At 35.4% G+C, this 15,993-nt stretch overlaps 1 protein-coding gene across 4 annotated transcripts in view; it reads left to right on the top strand.

Annotated features, from left to right (window-relative positions):
* PTPN12 (protein tyrosine phosphatase non-receptor type 12) overlaps nucleotides 1-15,993 on the top strand; it is a 108,476-nt gene that overhangs the window by 36,684 nt on the left and 55,799 nt on the right. For 2 of the 4 annotated variants that reach the window (XM_004473390.5, XM_058297973.1), the window contains one exon: nucleotides 4,629-4,737. The exons of 1 other annotated variant lie outside the window; for it this stretch is intronic. In XM_004473390.5, the coding sequence (XP_004473447.1) occupies nucleotides 4,629-4,737 (109 nt within the window). Of the gene's footprint in view, nucleotides 1-3,990; nucleotides 4,056-4,628; nucleotides 4,738-15,993 lie in introns of those variants that run through there. One more of the 4 variants, XM_071215018.1, reaches the window with a different exon arrangement.

Here is a 15,993-nt window from a genome sequence, read left to right as displayed (position 1 = left end):
GTATTACTGCCTTAGTTTGCCAAAGAGCTGCTGATCTAAACTACCAGCAATGGGTTGGCTTATATAAAGGTGACTTATTTGGGATAAAAGTTTATAGTTTCAAGGCCATGAAATGTGCAGATCAAGGCACCATCACAGGAGCTTTCTCACCAAAGTCAGCTACTGTTGATTCTTTTATCCAGCTAAATGGCAAAGCAACATGGCTGCATATCTCTGCTGAGGTCTCTCCCTTCCCCTCCAGAATCTGCCACCTCCTGGAGTACAACTGTGGGCAACTAGGTGTAGGGCTTGTCTCTTTCTGGGCCTCCTCTTATCCGTCTCTACTACTCTGCTTTCTTCCCTCATTCAGCTGCAAGCTGTCAGGCATATGGCTCATCTCTCCCTGGGCCTAAGCTATTTCAGTCTCTTGGAGGCTTTTCTCCTTGCTGCTTAGCCATAGGTGAAGCTGGAGTCCTTTCTCTCACACTGCAGGATCAGATATAGTGGGCTCCTTTATCTGTGTGTGTGTCTTCTGTTTGTATGAGGCCCAGCAACACCTGGGGGTTGGACCATAGCATTCACTTGGTGCTAACCATGGTCTCTCTCTTTTTGGGGAGTGAGAGCACTACATGATAACTATATTTTTCCTTCTTTATCCCTTCATATCTCCCCTCTCCTGGGAAAAATCTATTTTCTCAAAATTATTTGATGACTGCAAACCTGTACATAAATTGTAGAGGAATCTAATAATTGTTGAAAATCACCATCTTCCTCCATACTTAGGAGTCACAATATGCCTTCTTCGTGAGCCCAGAGAAATCTTATACCAATGGTTCTCAAAGTATGACTTTCAAACAGCAGCAGCACCCATGTACTTATTAAAAATGTAAATTCTCAGGCTCCATCCCAGGGCTACTGAATCAGAAAATTTGGGATTGGGCCCAGCAATCTGTATTTTAACATGTAATTAACTTTCATGTAATTAACATTTACTGAGCCCCTTTTATATACTGACAATAGTATTATCCCCATATTATAGAACATGAGCACAGAGTATAAATATATTGTGTCACACAGCCAGTAAACGGCAGATCCAGAATTTTAATTCAGTTAGTTAACTAAAAAAGCTGTTTTCTTTTTGGTACAAAATAAATCTTAAGTCCTTACTTGAGGGTGTATATATATATACTTTTTAAGATTTATTTTTTATTTATTTATCACCCCCACCCCCTTGCCGCTTGCTTGCTGTCTGCTCTCTGTGTCCGTTTGCTGCACGTTCTTCTGTGTCTGCTTATCTTCCTTTATTGTGCCACTTGCTGTGCCAGTTCTCCATGGGCTTAGGACATCAGCTCTCCACGGGTGCGGGCCGTCAGCCCTCCGCGAGTGCGAGCCAGCTTGCCTTCACAAGGAGGCCCTGGGAAGCGAACCCAGGGCCTCCCATATGGTAGATGGGAGCCCAGTTGGTCGAGCCACATCTGCTTCCTTTTGAAGGGTATATATTTAATAGTTGGGTGTAGTTCTCTTGATGCCAAAATATTTTTGAAACCTCACCTGTTTAATGGACTGTCTTTGTTTTATTTATACTGTAATAGAGATTAGTGTCTCTTAACAATTGGTAACTTGGAGGATGACAGTTTTTAAGTACACTTATTTAAGCTAATAGAACTTTATTCATTTTAAGCTTGAAAATATGAAAGCATCCCATGGCATGTGACACTTTAAGAAAACTGGATATGTAAAAATCTGAACTTAAATTACAGGTATTTATTTGTTATAAAAGTGTTCTCTGGGAAACGGACTTTGGCCCAGTGGTTAGGGTGTCCGTCTACCACATGGGAGGCCCGCGGTTCAAGCCCCGGGCCTCCTTGACCCGTGTGGAGCTGGCCCATGCGCAGTGCTGATGCGCGCAATGAGTGCCGTGCCACGCAGGGGTGTCCCCCGCTTAGGGGAGCCCCATGCGCAAGGAGTGCACCCGTAAGGAGAGCCGCCGGAAGGAGGGAGCAGCCTGCCCAGGAATGGCGCCGCCCACACTTCCCGTGCCTCTGACGACAACAGAAGCGGACAAAGAAACAAGAAGCAGCAAAAAGACACAGAAAACAGACAACCCGGGGAGGGGAGGGGAATTAAATAAATAAATAATAATTAAAAAAAAAAGTGTTCTCAAGGCTCATTATATGAGAAAATGAAAATCTTTGGGCAGAGAAGATAAAACTACCTGAGTAGATATGTAAAATGTGTATATGTAAGTAACTGAGGATCTTTGTTAATACAGAATAATGAAATCATGAGCAATCTTTTCTTCTTTCTCTTTACTTTTTTCTTTACAATTGAATTTTTGAATATCAATTGTCACATAATCCAAAAGGTGTCTTGAAAGGATATATAGTAAGAAGCCTCCTTCCCATCTATTTCCCATAGTTAATCCATTACCTTTCACCTTAGATTTCCCTTTCCCACAGACAACCATTGTTATTTCTCTTCCAGAGATAATTTATGTGTATATGTAAGCAAGTACACATATACTTTTAAAAACAATTTATTTATTTATTTATCCCTACCCCATCCCCATTGTCTGTTCTGTGTGTCCATTTGCTGTGTGATCTTCTGTGTCTGCTTGTATTCCATTAAGTGGCTCCAGGAACTGATCCTGGGACCTTCCAGAGTGGGAGAGAGGTGATCATTCTCTAGTCCCACCTCAGCTCCCTGATATGCTGCATCTCTTATTGTCTTTCCTCTGTGTCTCTTTTTTTTTTTTTTTTGTCGCATCATCTTGCTGTGCCAGCACTACTGCATGGGGCAGCATTCTGCATGGGCCAGTTCGCCATATGGGCCAGCTTGCCTTCACCAGGAGGCCCTGGGCATCAAACCCTGGACCTCCTATATGGTAGACAGGACCCCAGTTGCTTGAGCCACATCCACTTCCCTGTTTTAAGTCTTTTTAACACCAGTAGCAATGCGTTATATACACTCGTGTTCTTGACTTTTGCTCTTGTATTTTTGAGATGTTGCCATATTACTACATAGCTTCCTCATTTGTTTTTCAGCTGTATCATATTCGATTGTATGAAACAATCTATTTAGCCAGTCCTTTAGTATTGACTTTTTAAAATTGCAGTCTTTTGCTGTTATAAACAATACTGTAATAAATAACTTTACACATATATCATTTCACATATATGTCATTTTTATCTGGAGGATAAATTTGTAGACTACACTTGCAGAGTTAAAGGGTATATATATTTGAAATAGCCAAATTACCCTTCTTGGGGTTGTGCTAATGTTCTTTTCCATCAACATTATAGCTAAGTTCTTGTTTTCCCACACCCTCACCAACTTTTTTTTTTTTTTCGGAGGGGGTATTTGGGATTGAACTCAGGACTTCATACATGGAAAGCAGGCACCCAACCACGGAACTACACCCACTCCCTGTTCTCATTTACTCTTGAATGCCATTTTACCCCCTAACACGATTAACTGTATTTTGAGAACTTTAGTACCACAGGAAATAGCAACATAAATTTAGGGAGTTTTATTTTGGCATCGTGCCAATGCAGAGCAAGATTTTAATAAGTCTTGATGAAAAAAAAATGTTTATTCCTGTTTGAGGTCTCTAGGATAGTAATGGTAAAATGTAGGTTTTTCAAAGAAAAACAAAACGTTTACCATCCTATGTGTAAGTGCCTATTTGTAAGATTATTTCAGGTGCTGTATGTTAGAGTATAATCTAACAAATAAGGCAATAAACTCACATTAAAGTTTGTATTTTAAAAATATAGACCTAAATATTCTTAGTTGCTAAAAATAGCAAAAATAAAATGGTGAAAAAGTTAACTATTACCAGACTTTTTTGTTGTTTCCTTTATTTAAAACTTTTTTTAATAGTAAAACCAGAATGCTTTCAATATGTCTTTAAGACTGAAAGAAAGTAGGTGCCTTTGAAATTAAATTTCAGCAGTGTAGTTGAGTAGAATTTTAACAATTCACAATGCTGACTTTCAGTGTTTCTGAAAGCAGGAAGTGTATTACTGACATGCAGAAATATTCCAGCCCAAGGAACATCCCTACTGCCATATGTGGTAAGAGTTTGTCACTAACCCACAAACCACTTCTGTAATGCAGTGAATAAGCAGAATTGGTCTTTGTTGGACATTTCCAATTCAATATGAAAGAACTTTATTTTATAGTGTCTTGTAAATAATTATTAGCTTATGCCTTGCAGAGAGCCTGGCACATCATGGGTGCTTAAGGTTTATTGAAAGAACAGTTAATGAAACTTATATATAATCTTTTAGGCATAATTTAAAAACTTGTTTGTTGGGACTCATAGTTAAAACACAAACATTACTTGAGTAAGTTAAGAATGAATTAAGTATCTGACAGCTTATTAATCATTTCTTTAAATAAAATTACTTTAACTCTAGTTGTCCCCTTTTCTGATTTTATTTGGAATAAATATTAATCTAGGTTTGTACTTATGCTAAAAAATAAATTTAATCATTTAAATATTGTGAGTGTAGAGAAATGGGAACATGAGTTGTGCATAATTGGGGTCAGCAAATGCAGTGAAGAGCTATTTGAAAACCAATAAATTTTGAAAATAACAGTGTTTTACTAAATATGGTTTTTTTGTTTTTTTTTTGAATTTTAAGAGATTAAGAAGATTGTCTACCAAATATAGAACAGAAAAGATTTATCCTACAGCTACTGGAGAAAAAGAAGAAAATGTTAAAAAGAACAGATATAAGGACATACTGCCATGTAAGTTCAAAATACCTTTGATTAAAAAAAAAAAATGCTAATTAGCTTTTTGTAGCCTGACCAGCTTTATTCTTCCTGAGTTTGATTATTAAGGAGGTAGTAATTAACCTCTCTTTCAAGATACACTAGAAGATAATAATTTATAATTGTGCTTTTTGTTTTTCCTTCTAGTAGTAGTAGTTTTTGTTTTTTTTTTTTTTAAAGATTTTGTTTATTCTCAACAGGCTGAATGTGTATTTCTGAGGGTATGTCTTAGAGTGATAACATTATATTCTATTACTAATATTATAATTATTTTCTTAAATAATTTTCTGGCAAAATGCCTTTAACTCTCAAAGCATACTTAAGTGTATCCCCATTTTATAAAATAAAATTTGCTTTATACTTACTGCCTTAAAGCTGCCAGTGGTAATTCTTTCCTCCTTCTCTTCAAGTATTTTGAAATATTTACATTCCATCTCTCCATCCCCACAACTCTTACTCATTTCTAAAGCTTGTTTTCTTGAAAATATCCTCCATAATTGTGCCTTTGACTTTTTAATTAAAAAAAAATATATATTTTTATTACAGGAGTTGTGAGCTTATAAAACAATTATGCATAATATGCAAGATTCTCATAAATCACTCCTCCACCAACACCTTACATTATTGTAGAATATATGTTACAGACTATGAAAGAACATGATCAGACTATTGCCATTAACTATGGTCCATAGCGGTACACTTGGTATATTTTTCCATACATCCCCTATTCGTAACACTATGTATTAGTACTGTACATTTGTTATAGTTCATGAGAGAACACGTTCACATTTGTACTATTAACCACAGTCCATCATCCACCACATGGTTCACTGTGTTATGCAGTCCCATGCTTTGTACATTCTTTCCAAAGTGTACACTCAGTGGCTCTCACTTCATTGCAGAGTTGTGCAGTCATTGCCCCAGTAAATGTTTGAATCTTTTCCTTAGTCCAAAATCTGTATGACTTTAAATTGCCAGATTCAGTGGTCTTTTTTCAGTGTTTGTTCTCTTCTGTTAACTATTTTAAAGCGATCTGTTCTTCTTTGTCAGATTTTCTTCTTTCATGATAATTCTCTGTTGGATCACTTTTTGATTCTGTTAAATCAAAGTCCTCTCTTGATTCTTTCCCTCTCTTCATTACTGACTTTTTTGCCTAAATTTTATTCTTCATCTTTTTGTTGTTGTTGGTCTTCATTATTCTCAGTCTTGGAGTATGCGGGTGGTCTGTGTAGCAGAATTGGTAAGTGGCAGCATAGCATAATGGGGAAGAGTCCCAACTCTGGAAATTCAAACCTGGTTCTATTACTTGCTGGCTGTATGACCTTGGACTCATCCTTTGTGTGCCTGGGTTTCATCATCTGTAAAATGAAATTATAATAATACTTGATAGGATTGGTTTGAGCATTAGATAATATGTGTAAAATGCTTGGAAGTATACCTGGCACATAGTAATCACTCATTAAGTGTTTAGAGAATGCACAAACATTTCTCACTAGACTTCTACATAATAGTAGATGGAATGGGTTTCTGGACAGTTTTTATTAAGTAAAATACTCGAGGTACTCTACAGTACTTTGGAATTAAGGCATACATACTGTGAAAGAGACACTCTACCTTCTTTTTCTATCATCTGGGGAATTGAATTTTAAATAGCCCCAGGTTTTCTGTTTCCATATGTTGTGTTTCATTCATTCATTTTACAAAAAGCTTTGAGCATATAACAACCGAAAATGAACATATTCTCATAGAACTTACATTGTAGTAGAGGATCATAAAAATAAAATAAGGTCTTCAGATGGTGATAAGTCCTATTGGAATACAATAGTAAGAATGAAAGGTATAGAGAAGTCTGGGAACAGAAGTGTGGAGATTTATAATTTTTAATCGGGTAGAGGAGGAGGGACAGTGGTGTGCTGGTAAACTGATACTCTGGAAAATAAAAGCCCAAGTTCTGTGGTTAAATGGATTCTTTACCATAATCATCTCAACAAAATATATTATGAGGTTGATGCTATTTTAATAGGCAATTTTGCAAATGGGAAACAGAGAAAGGTTTATTAGCTTGTCATTTAAACCCAGGAAGTTTGTGTAAGAGCAGTGGATCTCAAGTAGATCTTCATTGATATTTTTAGTAGATTTATAGAATTGTGAAACCAAAACCGTCCTCCAGTTTTTAGAGCATTTCCATCATCCTGAAAAGATCCTTTATGCCCTCAGTCCCCATTCTCACTTTCTAACCCCTAAGGCAGCTGGTAATCTGCTTTCTGTCTTTACTAGATTTGCCTTTTCTGTAAATTTCATATAAATGGAATCATACAATATGTATATCTTTTTGTGCCTGTCCTCTTTCACTTAGCATAATGTTTTTGAGATTCATTTATGTTGTAGCATGTATCAATAGTCTATTCCTTTTTATTGTTGAACAATATTCCATTGTATGGATAAATTACATTTTGTTTACCCATTCTCCATTTGATGGACATTGTGGGTAAGGATGCTATGACTATTCCATAACAAGTCTTTGTATGGACTTATGCTTTCATTTCTCTTGGGTAGATATCTAGGAATGGAATTGCTGGACTCTTGGGAGTTTATGTTTATCTTTTTATGAAATTGCTGAACTATTTTCCAAAGTAGTGTGTGGAATCTTTCCACATCCTCACTAACACTTATTGTTGTCTGTCTTCTTGATTATGACCATTGTAGTGGGTATGTAGATGTATTGCATTGTGGTTTTGATTTGCATTTCACTAAGGATTAAGGATGCTGAGTATCTCTTCTTGTGCTGTTAGTCATTTGTATATCTTTTTTGGTTATTAATCATTTATACTTTTTAAAATTGTTATTGTTTGTTTAATCTTCTTACTGAGTTGTAAGAGTTGTTTATATATTCTAGTTTCAAATCTTTATCTAGTATATGATTTCCAAATGCTTTTCTCCCAGTTTTGTCTTCTTACTTTCTTAATGGAGTCTTTTAAAGACTGTAAGATTTTAATTTGGTGAAGTTCAGTTTATCACTGTTTTCTTGTATGGATTATGGTTTTGGTTTTATTTAAGAATTCTTTGCCTAATCTAAGGTCACAAAGATTTTCTATTTTTTTTTTCTTCATTTTTCTCCTGGAAATATATTTAAATATTATATTTTTAGTTCTTATATATAAGACTGTGATCCATTTTGAGTTATTTGGTATATGATGTGAGGTAAGGGTCAGAAATAATCTTTATTTGCATGAGCGTATCCAGTTGTTCCGGTAACATTTGTTGAAAAGACTTTTTCCCATTGACTTGCTTTGGTTCCTTTGCTGAAAATATTTGACCATAAATATAAGGTTTTATTTCTGGATTCTCAATTCTATTCTGTTGATCTATATATCTGTTCTTATGCGAGCACCACATTGTCTTGATCATAGATGCTTTATAGTATGTTTTAAAATCAAGAAATTTACATTCTCCAACTTTGTTCATATTTTTCAAAATTGGTTTGACTCTTTTGGAGCCTTTGTGTTTCTATTAAAAATTTATGATCAGTTGATTAGTTTCTGTAAAAAAAGCCTACTAGGATTTTGATCAGGATTGTGTTGAATCTATAGATGAGAATTTCCATTTTAAACAATATTGACTCTTCCAGCCTGTGAACATGGAATGTCCTTCTCTGTTTACTTAGATTTATTTAGATTTTCTTTGATTTCTCACAACAACATTTTATAGTTTTTGGTGTACAGGGTTCATATGTTTAAATTTTTTGGTTTGTGTACTCTTTTAAATAGAATTATTTTCATTTTAATTTCAAATTCTTCATTGCTAGTACACCAAAATACATAGTTTTTGCGTATGCTGATTTTTAAAAATCCAGTGACCTTCCTGAACTCATTTATTGGTTTAGTAGTGTTTGCGTGTGTGAGGATTCCTCAGGATTTTCTAGATAGAAGAGCTTGTCATCTGTAAATGAAAAGTTTTACTGCCTTCTTTCCAATCTGGATATTTCTTTTGCTTTATTGTGTTAGCTAGAATCCCCAGTATAAGGTAGAGTAGAAGTGGCAGGGGCAGATATACTCACATTTTAAAAAATCTTAGAAAACATTCAGTCTTTAACTGTTAAATGTAATTTTAGCTGTTGAAATGGTATTTGTCATTTTCAAGACTCCATGTTTCTTTGTTGTTGCCATTAGAAAGTTTTATTTAGTTAGATCTTCATAGATATAACAAAAACATTATTTAGAATAAATATGCTTAGAAATTTAAATATTGACTAGGTGCCTAAAAACTTGGGGAATGGGCCTTAAAGAAATTAAATGCACTTTATTCTTTTTCATGCTTTTGAAATAGCCAATATAGGCTAAATTAATACTGCTGATTCTGGAGTCAGTTTGCCTGAGTTTCAACGTCAGCACCACCAGTCCCTACTTTAGGGACTAGCATAGTCCCTAATCTATGCTATTAAGCAATTTGTTATGTTTTTCTGTCCTTTATTTTCCTCATCTGTAAAATGGAGAGATTGGTAATACTTACCTCCAGGGGTTGTGATGAATGTTAAATTATTTAATAATTGTAAAGCACTTATGGCCTGATCCGTATTTAAGTACACTATATAAATCCTGTTAAATAAGAATAAAGTTAGTGTAAAAAGTTATTTAAGATGAACTACTGATTATATGTCTTTCATTATTTCAAAGTTTTTATTTGTCCTAGAATGGTAAGATGGTGAGAGATGATCTTTGTTTTTGAGGTTTGATAACTAAGTATATAGGTTTAATATATAAATCTATCTTTAGGTGTTTTGTTTTTTTTTTTAAAGAAATATTTATTTTTCCCCCATTTCTTCCATTATCTGCTCTCTGTGTCTATTTGCTGTGTGTTCTTCTGTGTCTGCTTGTATTCTCATTAGGCGGCTCCGAGAACCAATCCTGGGACCTTCTAACTCCCTGTTCTGCTATGTCTTCTTATTCTCCCTTAACTCCCTGTTCTGCTATGTCTTCTTATTCTTTCTCCTGTCTCTTGTTGCGTCATCTTGCTGCGCCAGCTCTCAGTGTCAGCTGGCATTCCTGCGCAGGGTAGCTTTCCCATGCTCGGCAGCATTCCCACGCAGGGGGGGGGTCACTCCAGCTTGGGGCGGCATTCCAGCATGGGCTGGCACTCCACATGGGCCAGCTCGCTGCATGGGCCAGCTTGCCCTCACCAGGAGGCCCTGGGCATCGAACCCTGGGCCTCCTACATGGTAGATGGGAACCTGATTGGTTAAGCCGTATCAGTTTAAAAGACAGCCTGTGAATGTTTCATAGGCCTCAATTTCTTAAAGCAAAGGGCTTCCAAACGTTGTTTCACAAGCAGTTTACAGTACATAGGAAGTGTTACCATTAAACCCCACTATTGGTTTTAAGCAATCTTGCTAATAGTTCTGTACTACTACAATAACCATTTTCCTAGGTATAAAAATGTTAAGATTCAGATATACAACATTTTTCTTTCATTATGAATAAGATTGAATGGAAATGTTTTAGATTAGTATATGTGAGGGTGGGAAAATTTACAGGCACTTGGATTTGGGGGAAAATCTATTAAAAGATATTTATAGCAAAAATTCTGATTTGATAGGCTATAGCATAGAATTTCATAGTAAAACCTTGTTTGGCCTTTTTTTTTTTTTTCTCTCCCCTTCTCCCCCCTCCCCAGTTGTCTGCTCTCTGTGTCCATTTGCTGTGTGCTCTTCTGTGCCGCTTCTATCCTTATCAGTGGCACTGGGAATCTGTGTTTCTTTTTGTTGCATCATCTTGTTGTGTCAGCTCTCCGTGTGTGGCGCCATTTGGACTTTTATTCCTTCATACTTACATATTTCTATGTAGCTACTAATCATCTAGAAAATAATGGTCTTTGTGTGGAAGGTGGCCAAGCTTTATTAAGTTTATGCACTTGCAGTGGAAAATTGACATTAAACAAAAACAGTACTGACTTCAATACTTACAGTAATCATTATCAAAATAATTGCAGAAAGGTAATTATTGACTGTAGAAACAAAATTGATTTAAAAAATAAGGATAGCCATACTTTATGAATTATAATTGAGAAACCTCTCTTGATTTGCCTGGAATTCTAAAAAGAATCTCTTCACCCTTTCTCATCTCTGGCAGTTTTCTTTAGTGTTTGTGTTGTTCCTTTCAAAGGAAGGAGAAGCAGATGTGGCTCAAGAAGCTGGGTGTTCACCTACCACATGAGAGGTCCTGGGTTCAGCTCCCAGTGCCTACTAAAGAAGATGAGCAGGACAGTGAGCAGATGCAACAGACTGGCAGGACAAGCTGACACAACGAGATGACACAAGATCATACAGTGAAGGGACACAGCAATGAAACACAATGAGACACAAAAAGCAGGGAGCGGAGGTGGCTCAAGTGATTGGGTGCCTCCCTCCCAAATGGGAGGTCCCAGATTCAGATCCAAGTGCCACCTTAAAAAATGGAAGACAAACAGAGCAGACAGACAGTGAGTGCAAAATAGCAAGGTGGGTAGGAGAAATATATAAATAAAATAAATCTTTAAAAAAAAAAAGTAACATCTAGAATCAGGGTCCCTTTCATGTATACCTCCATCATGTGTGTGGTCTTCCCATCTTGCAGTTTCTACTAATGATGCCACCATTCTGTTTAACAGTCTAACAATTAAATTTAAAACCTCTCTGTAATCCTTTTTGGTCACCGGAAGTATCCAGCAGCTGAGAACTTGTGCTTCTTCCTCTAATATTGCTCTGTGCTATCTCTGTTTCTCTTTCTAGCTCATATTCCCACTATCTAGGCATTATTTGCCAATCCTCTCCCCCCTCTTTTTATTTTAAAGGAAACAATGGTTTATTCTTCTGTACTGTCCTTTCTTGACCAGAATTTTTAAAAAATTTTCCTTTTATTCTTAAAATACAAGTAATAAATGTAGAAATTTTGGAAGATTCAGAGTATCACACCTAATGAGAAATCTCATAGTCCCATCACCAAAAGATTATCATAGCTAACGTTTTGGTGAATATATTTTTTAGTCGTAAAATAGATCTGTTGGGGGGAGGGAGCTACTGATACAAACTTGCAACCACATGGTGCACATTATTATGTAACCCACCTTTTATTTAATACATTTTGAGCATTCTGCTCTGTTAACAGTTCTGTGATGGGATAAATATAGAAAATGTAGTTTAATCTATTCCTTCCCAAATGCTTGGAGATTAATAGCTTATCATTAGTGAATTAAAGGGTCCCTGAATGAAAGAAAGCCATTTGTTTAACCCAAACATGTGTAAATGCTTCCTGTAAAGAGCCAGAAAGTAAATGCTGTAGGCTTTGTGGGTCAACTACTGTGTCTGCACTTAGAAAGTATTTTTAGCCCTAGGGCCTTTTAAAACAGACTGTGAGGACTTAGCTTGCTGACTCTTAATTTAACGTAGGGCTTCCTGTCTTAATAAATTACGGAATTTAAGCATATCCACATATTCCACCTATCATTCCTGGAATGATAATTTGGGAAACTGGAAGTACTCTAGAGTTCCATGTCAGAACACATTTTGACGTCACCTAAACTAGAATAAATAGTCATAGATCTCTTTAAATTCTGTGGTGCTTGAATAATTTAATTTTCTCCTCCTAAAATTTTTTAAAAATCATGTTAGGTGTGTTTCTCATAAACTTCTTTAATTTTATGTGAATTTTTGAATTACACTTCCGTTTTATTGTTGATAATAATTTCTTGCTCTGACATATACTTTGTCTAATATTAATATAGATAGTCCTACTTTCTTTTGATTAGTATTAGCCAGGCATATATTTTTCCATCCTTCTACTTTTACCCTATTTGTGTGTTGATGTTTAAAGATACCTTTCTTATAGGTATTATTTAGTTGGTTTTTGCTTTTTCAGACAGTCTGATAATCTGTCTTTTAATTCGAGCAGGGGTTCTTAACCAGGGGTCCATGAACCCCAAAGGGGTACATGGAAAGATTTCAGGGGGTCTATGAACTTGAATTGAAAATTCAGAAACATTAATGGGCCATGTTGGTGAGGGTGTGATATATTTATTAAATAATACACAGTATACTGTGGTATTCACGTGACTGGCAAAGGGTCCATGGAACAAAAAAGGTTAAGACCACCTTAATAGAATATATAGGTCATTTGTATTTAATAGTTATTGATATTGTTAGGTTTAAATCTATCATCTTGCTGGGTTTTTTTTTTTTCACCTGCACTGTCTGTTCTCTGTTACTTTTTCCCCCTCTTTTTATGTGAATAATTTAATGATTTCATATTATCACATTTGTTGGCTTTAACTTTGTTCTTTTAGTGACTGCTTTAGTGTTTATAGTATTTATCTTTTTCTCATCATGGTCTACCACTTTACAGACCACTAAGGTATAAGAGCCTTACAATAGTACACTTTCATTCCTCTACTTCTGACCTTTGTACTTTGTATGTTTTGGGTGGATCCATGTTTCTCCTTCCTTTTTAAAAAAAATTTTTTATTTTAATAAATTATTCTATTGATAAATATTAGTAAAGCGTACAGTTCATCCAAAGTGTACAATCAGTGGTATTTGGTATGATCACATAGTTGAGCATTCATCACTTCAAACATTATTAGAGCATTTTCATTATTTCAATATAATAGTAATAAACAAAAATAGACAGACAAGAAAATCTTCATCTCTCAGTCTATATTTCTCCTGCTGTACATAGCTGCTATTTCTGGCTATTTATTTTTTTATAGGAGGTACTGGGGAATGAACTCAGGACATGGGAAGCAGGCGTGCAACCACTGAGCTACATCCACTCCCCTATTTATTTATTAAGCAGTTTTATTGAGATATATTCACATACCATACGATCTATCCAAAGTTTATAATCAGTGGCTTCTAGTATAATCACAATGTTGTGCATTCATCACCATAATTTTAGAACACTTTCTTTACTCCTAAAAGAAAAACTCCACACCCCTTAGCAGTACTTCCCCAGCCCTGCATAACCACTAATCTAACTTCATCTTCATAAATTGATTTATATTTACACTTTATATAAATGGAATCATAAAATATGTAGTACTTTGTGTCTGGTTTCTTCCACTTAGCGTAATGTGTTTTTTTTTGTCTGATATTAATGTTTTGTGGTATTAACATGTTTTTGTTCAGCCTCAAAGAGAAATGGTCTAATATGCAATTTTACCCATATTCATATTTCACATGTAGTTTTACCATGTTATACAGTTACATGTTACATTTTTTAGCTTTCCTTTTAGTCATACTATGACATAGAATTTACCTTTAGACCACTTTCATGTTCTCGTAATAGTACTGCTAGTGACAAATACAATGTTGGGATTTCACCTTTTCTGTTCATTTCCAAGGAGTACCACACATCCTTTATCCAATTCTATACAAATTAACCGTCAGCCTTCCATTCTCTAAACTCATTCTATTTTCTGATGAGCCATGTTCAAGTTAGTAACTCCATGAGATTACACAATATATTTAGTTCATAGTAGCACAATCATACAGTATTTGTCCTCTTGTTTCTAGTTTGCTTCACTCATCATAATGTCCTTTGAGTTCATCCATGTTGTCATATGCTTTAGGGTTTCATTTCTTTTTATAGCTACATAATATTCCATGGTGTGTATACCGGTTTGTTTATCCATACATCAGTTGATGGGCACCTGGGTTTTTTCCAACTTTCAGCAATTGTGAATAATGCCACTAGGAACTTCGGTTTGCAGATGTCTGTTTGTTTCACTGCTCTTAGCTCTTCTGAGTGTGTACTCAGTAGTGGTATTGCCGGGTCATGTGGCAAATCTATATTCAACTTCTTTAGGAACTGCCAAACAGTCTTCCACAGTGACCGTACCATTCTGCATTCCCACCAATGAGTCATCCTGTCTCTCCACATCCTCTCCAACATTTGTAGTTCTCTGTCTCTTTAATAGTCACCATTCTGATAGGTTTGAAATGATTTCTTGTTGTAGTTTTCATTTGCATTTCTCTAATTGCTGGTGATGTTCAATATTTTTTCATGTGTTTTATTGCCATATGTATTTCTTTGAACATATGTCTATTCAAGTCTTTTGCCGATTTTTTAATTGGGTCATATATCTTTATTGTTGAGTTGCAGTATCTCTTCATATATCATGGATATTAAACCCTTATCAGACATGTGATTTCCAAATATTTTCTACCATTGAGTCGGTTGCCTTTTCACCCTTTTGACAAAGTCCTGTGAGGTGCAAAAGTGTTACAATTTTGAGAAGATCCCATTTATCTTAACTGTGTGTCCCTTGTATGTGATGGTTTGCTTTTCCCTTACTGCTCTCAGAATTTTCTCTTAATCTTTGATTTTGATTTTCTGAGTAGTATGTATCTTGGAGTAAGTCCATCTACATTAATTCTGATCTAGGTACACTGTGCTTCTTGGACATGTAAGTTCATTTCTTTTTTTGAGAGTTGGGAAATTTTCAACTCTTATTTCCTCAAATACTCTTTCTCTCCCTTTTCCCTTCTTTTCTTCTGGAACTCACATGACTTGTATATTGTTGTGTTTCATGTTATCATTCATCTCCCTGAGCCTCTCTTATATTTTTTCCATTCCTTTCTCTCTCTGTTTTCTTTCTTTCTCTTTAGTTTCACTGTTTTGTCTTCTGTATCACTTAATCTTTTTTCTATCATTTCAAGTCTGCTATTGTATGCCCTAATGTGTTTTTAAAATTTTATATTTAAAAAAATTTTTAACTATTTTTTAACAAATTAATTTTATTGATACATATTAATAAAGCATAGTTCATCCAGTGTATACAATCAATGGTATTTGGTATAACTGTAAAAAATAAATCTTCTAGAAGAAAATAAGGCTCACCCAGTTGTGGGGAAGAAAAGAATTTATTCTCAATCTTGTAAGAAGGGGCACACAACCAGAAAACATGGCTGGCACCCCAAACAAAGAAAAATGACACAGTTTATACCCCTACGGCTAGCACGCAAGCCCTTCCTCTGTTTCTTCATAGATTGGATACTTCAGAAGTTACAACCTATCCGAGAAGATCTAATTTTCCCACTCAAAAGTTTGTGATTAATCACTTCCCCCATCACATTCCAGCCATTTTAGTTTTTACCTGCTCCCCTTTGCCAAATAAGGAATGGAATTTAGTGCTGAATTGCTATTGACTTGGCTCTTTTTTGGGCATCTTTTTTACCTCCTATAGGACCTGCTTAAGCTGGTT

Source organism: Dasypus novemcinctus, chromosome 5 (genome assembly GCF_030445035.2).
Source record: "Dasypus novemcinctus isolate mDasNov1 chromosome 5, mDasNov1.1.hap2, whole genome shotgun sequence".
NCBI classification, from domain to species: Eukaryota; Metazoa; Chordata; class Mammalia; order Cingulata; family Dasypodidae; genus Dasypus; species Dasypus novemcinctus.
The sequence above is the reverse complement of the archived record's forward strand: the minus strand, read 5'-3'. Positions and strand labels throughout refer to the sequence as shown.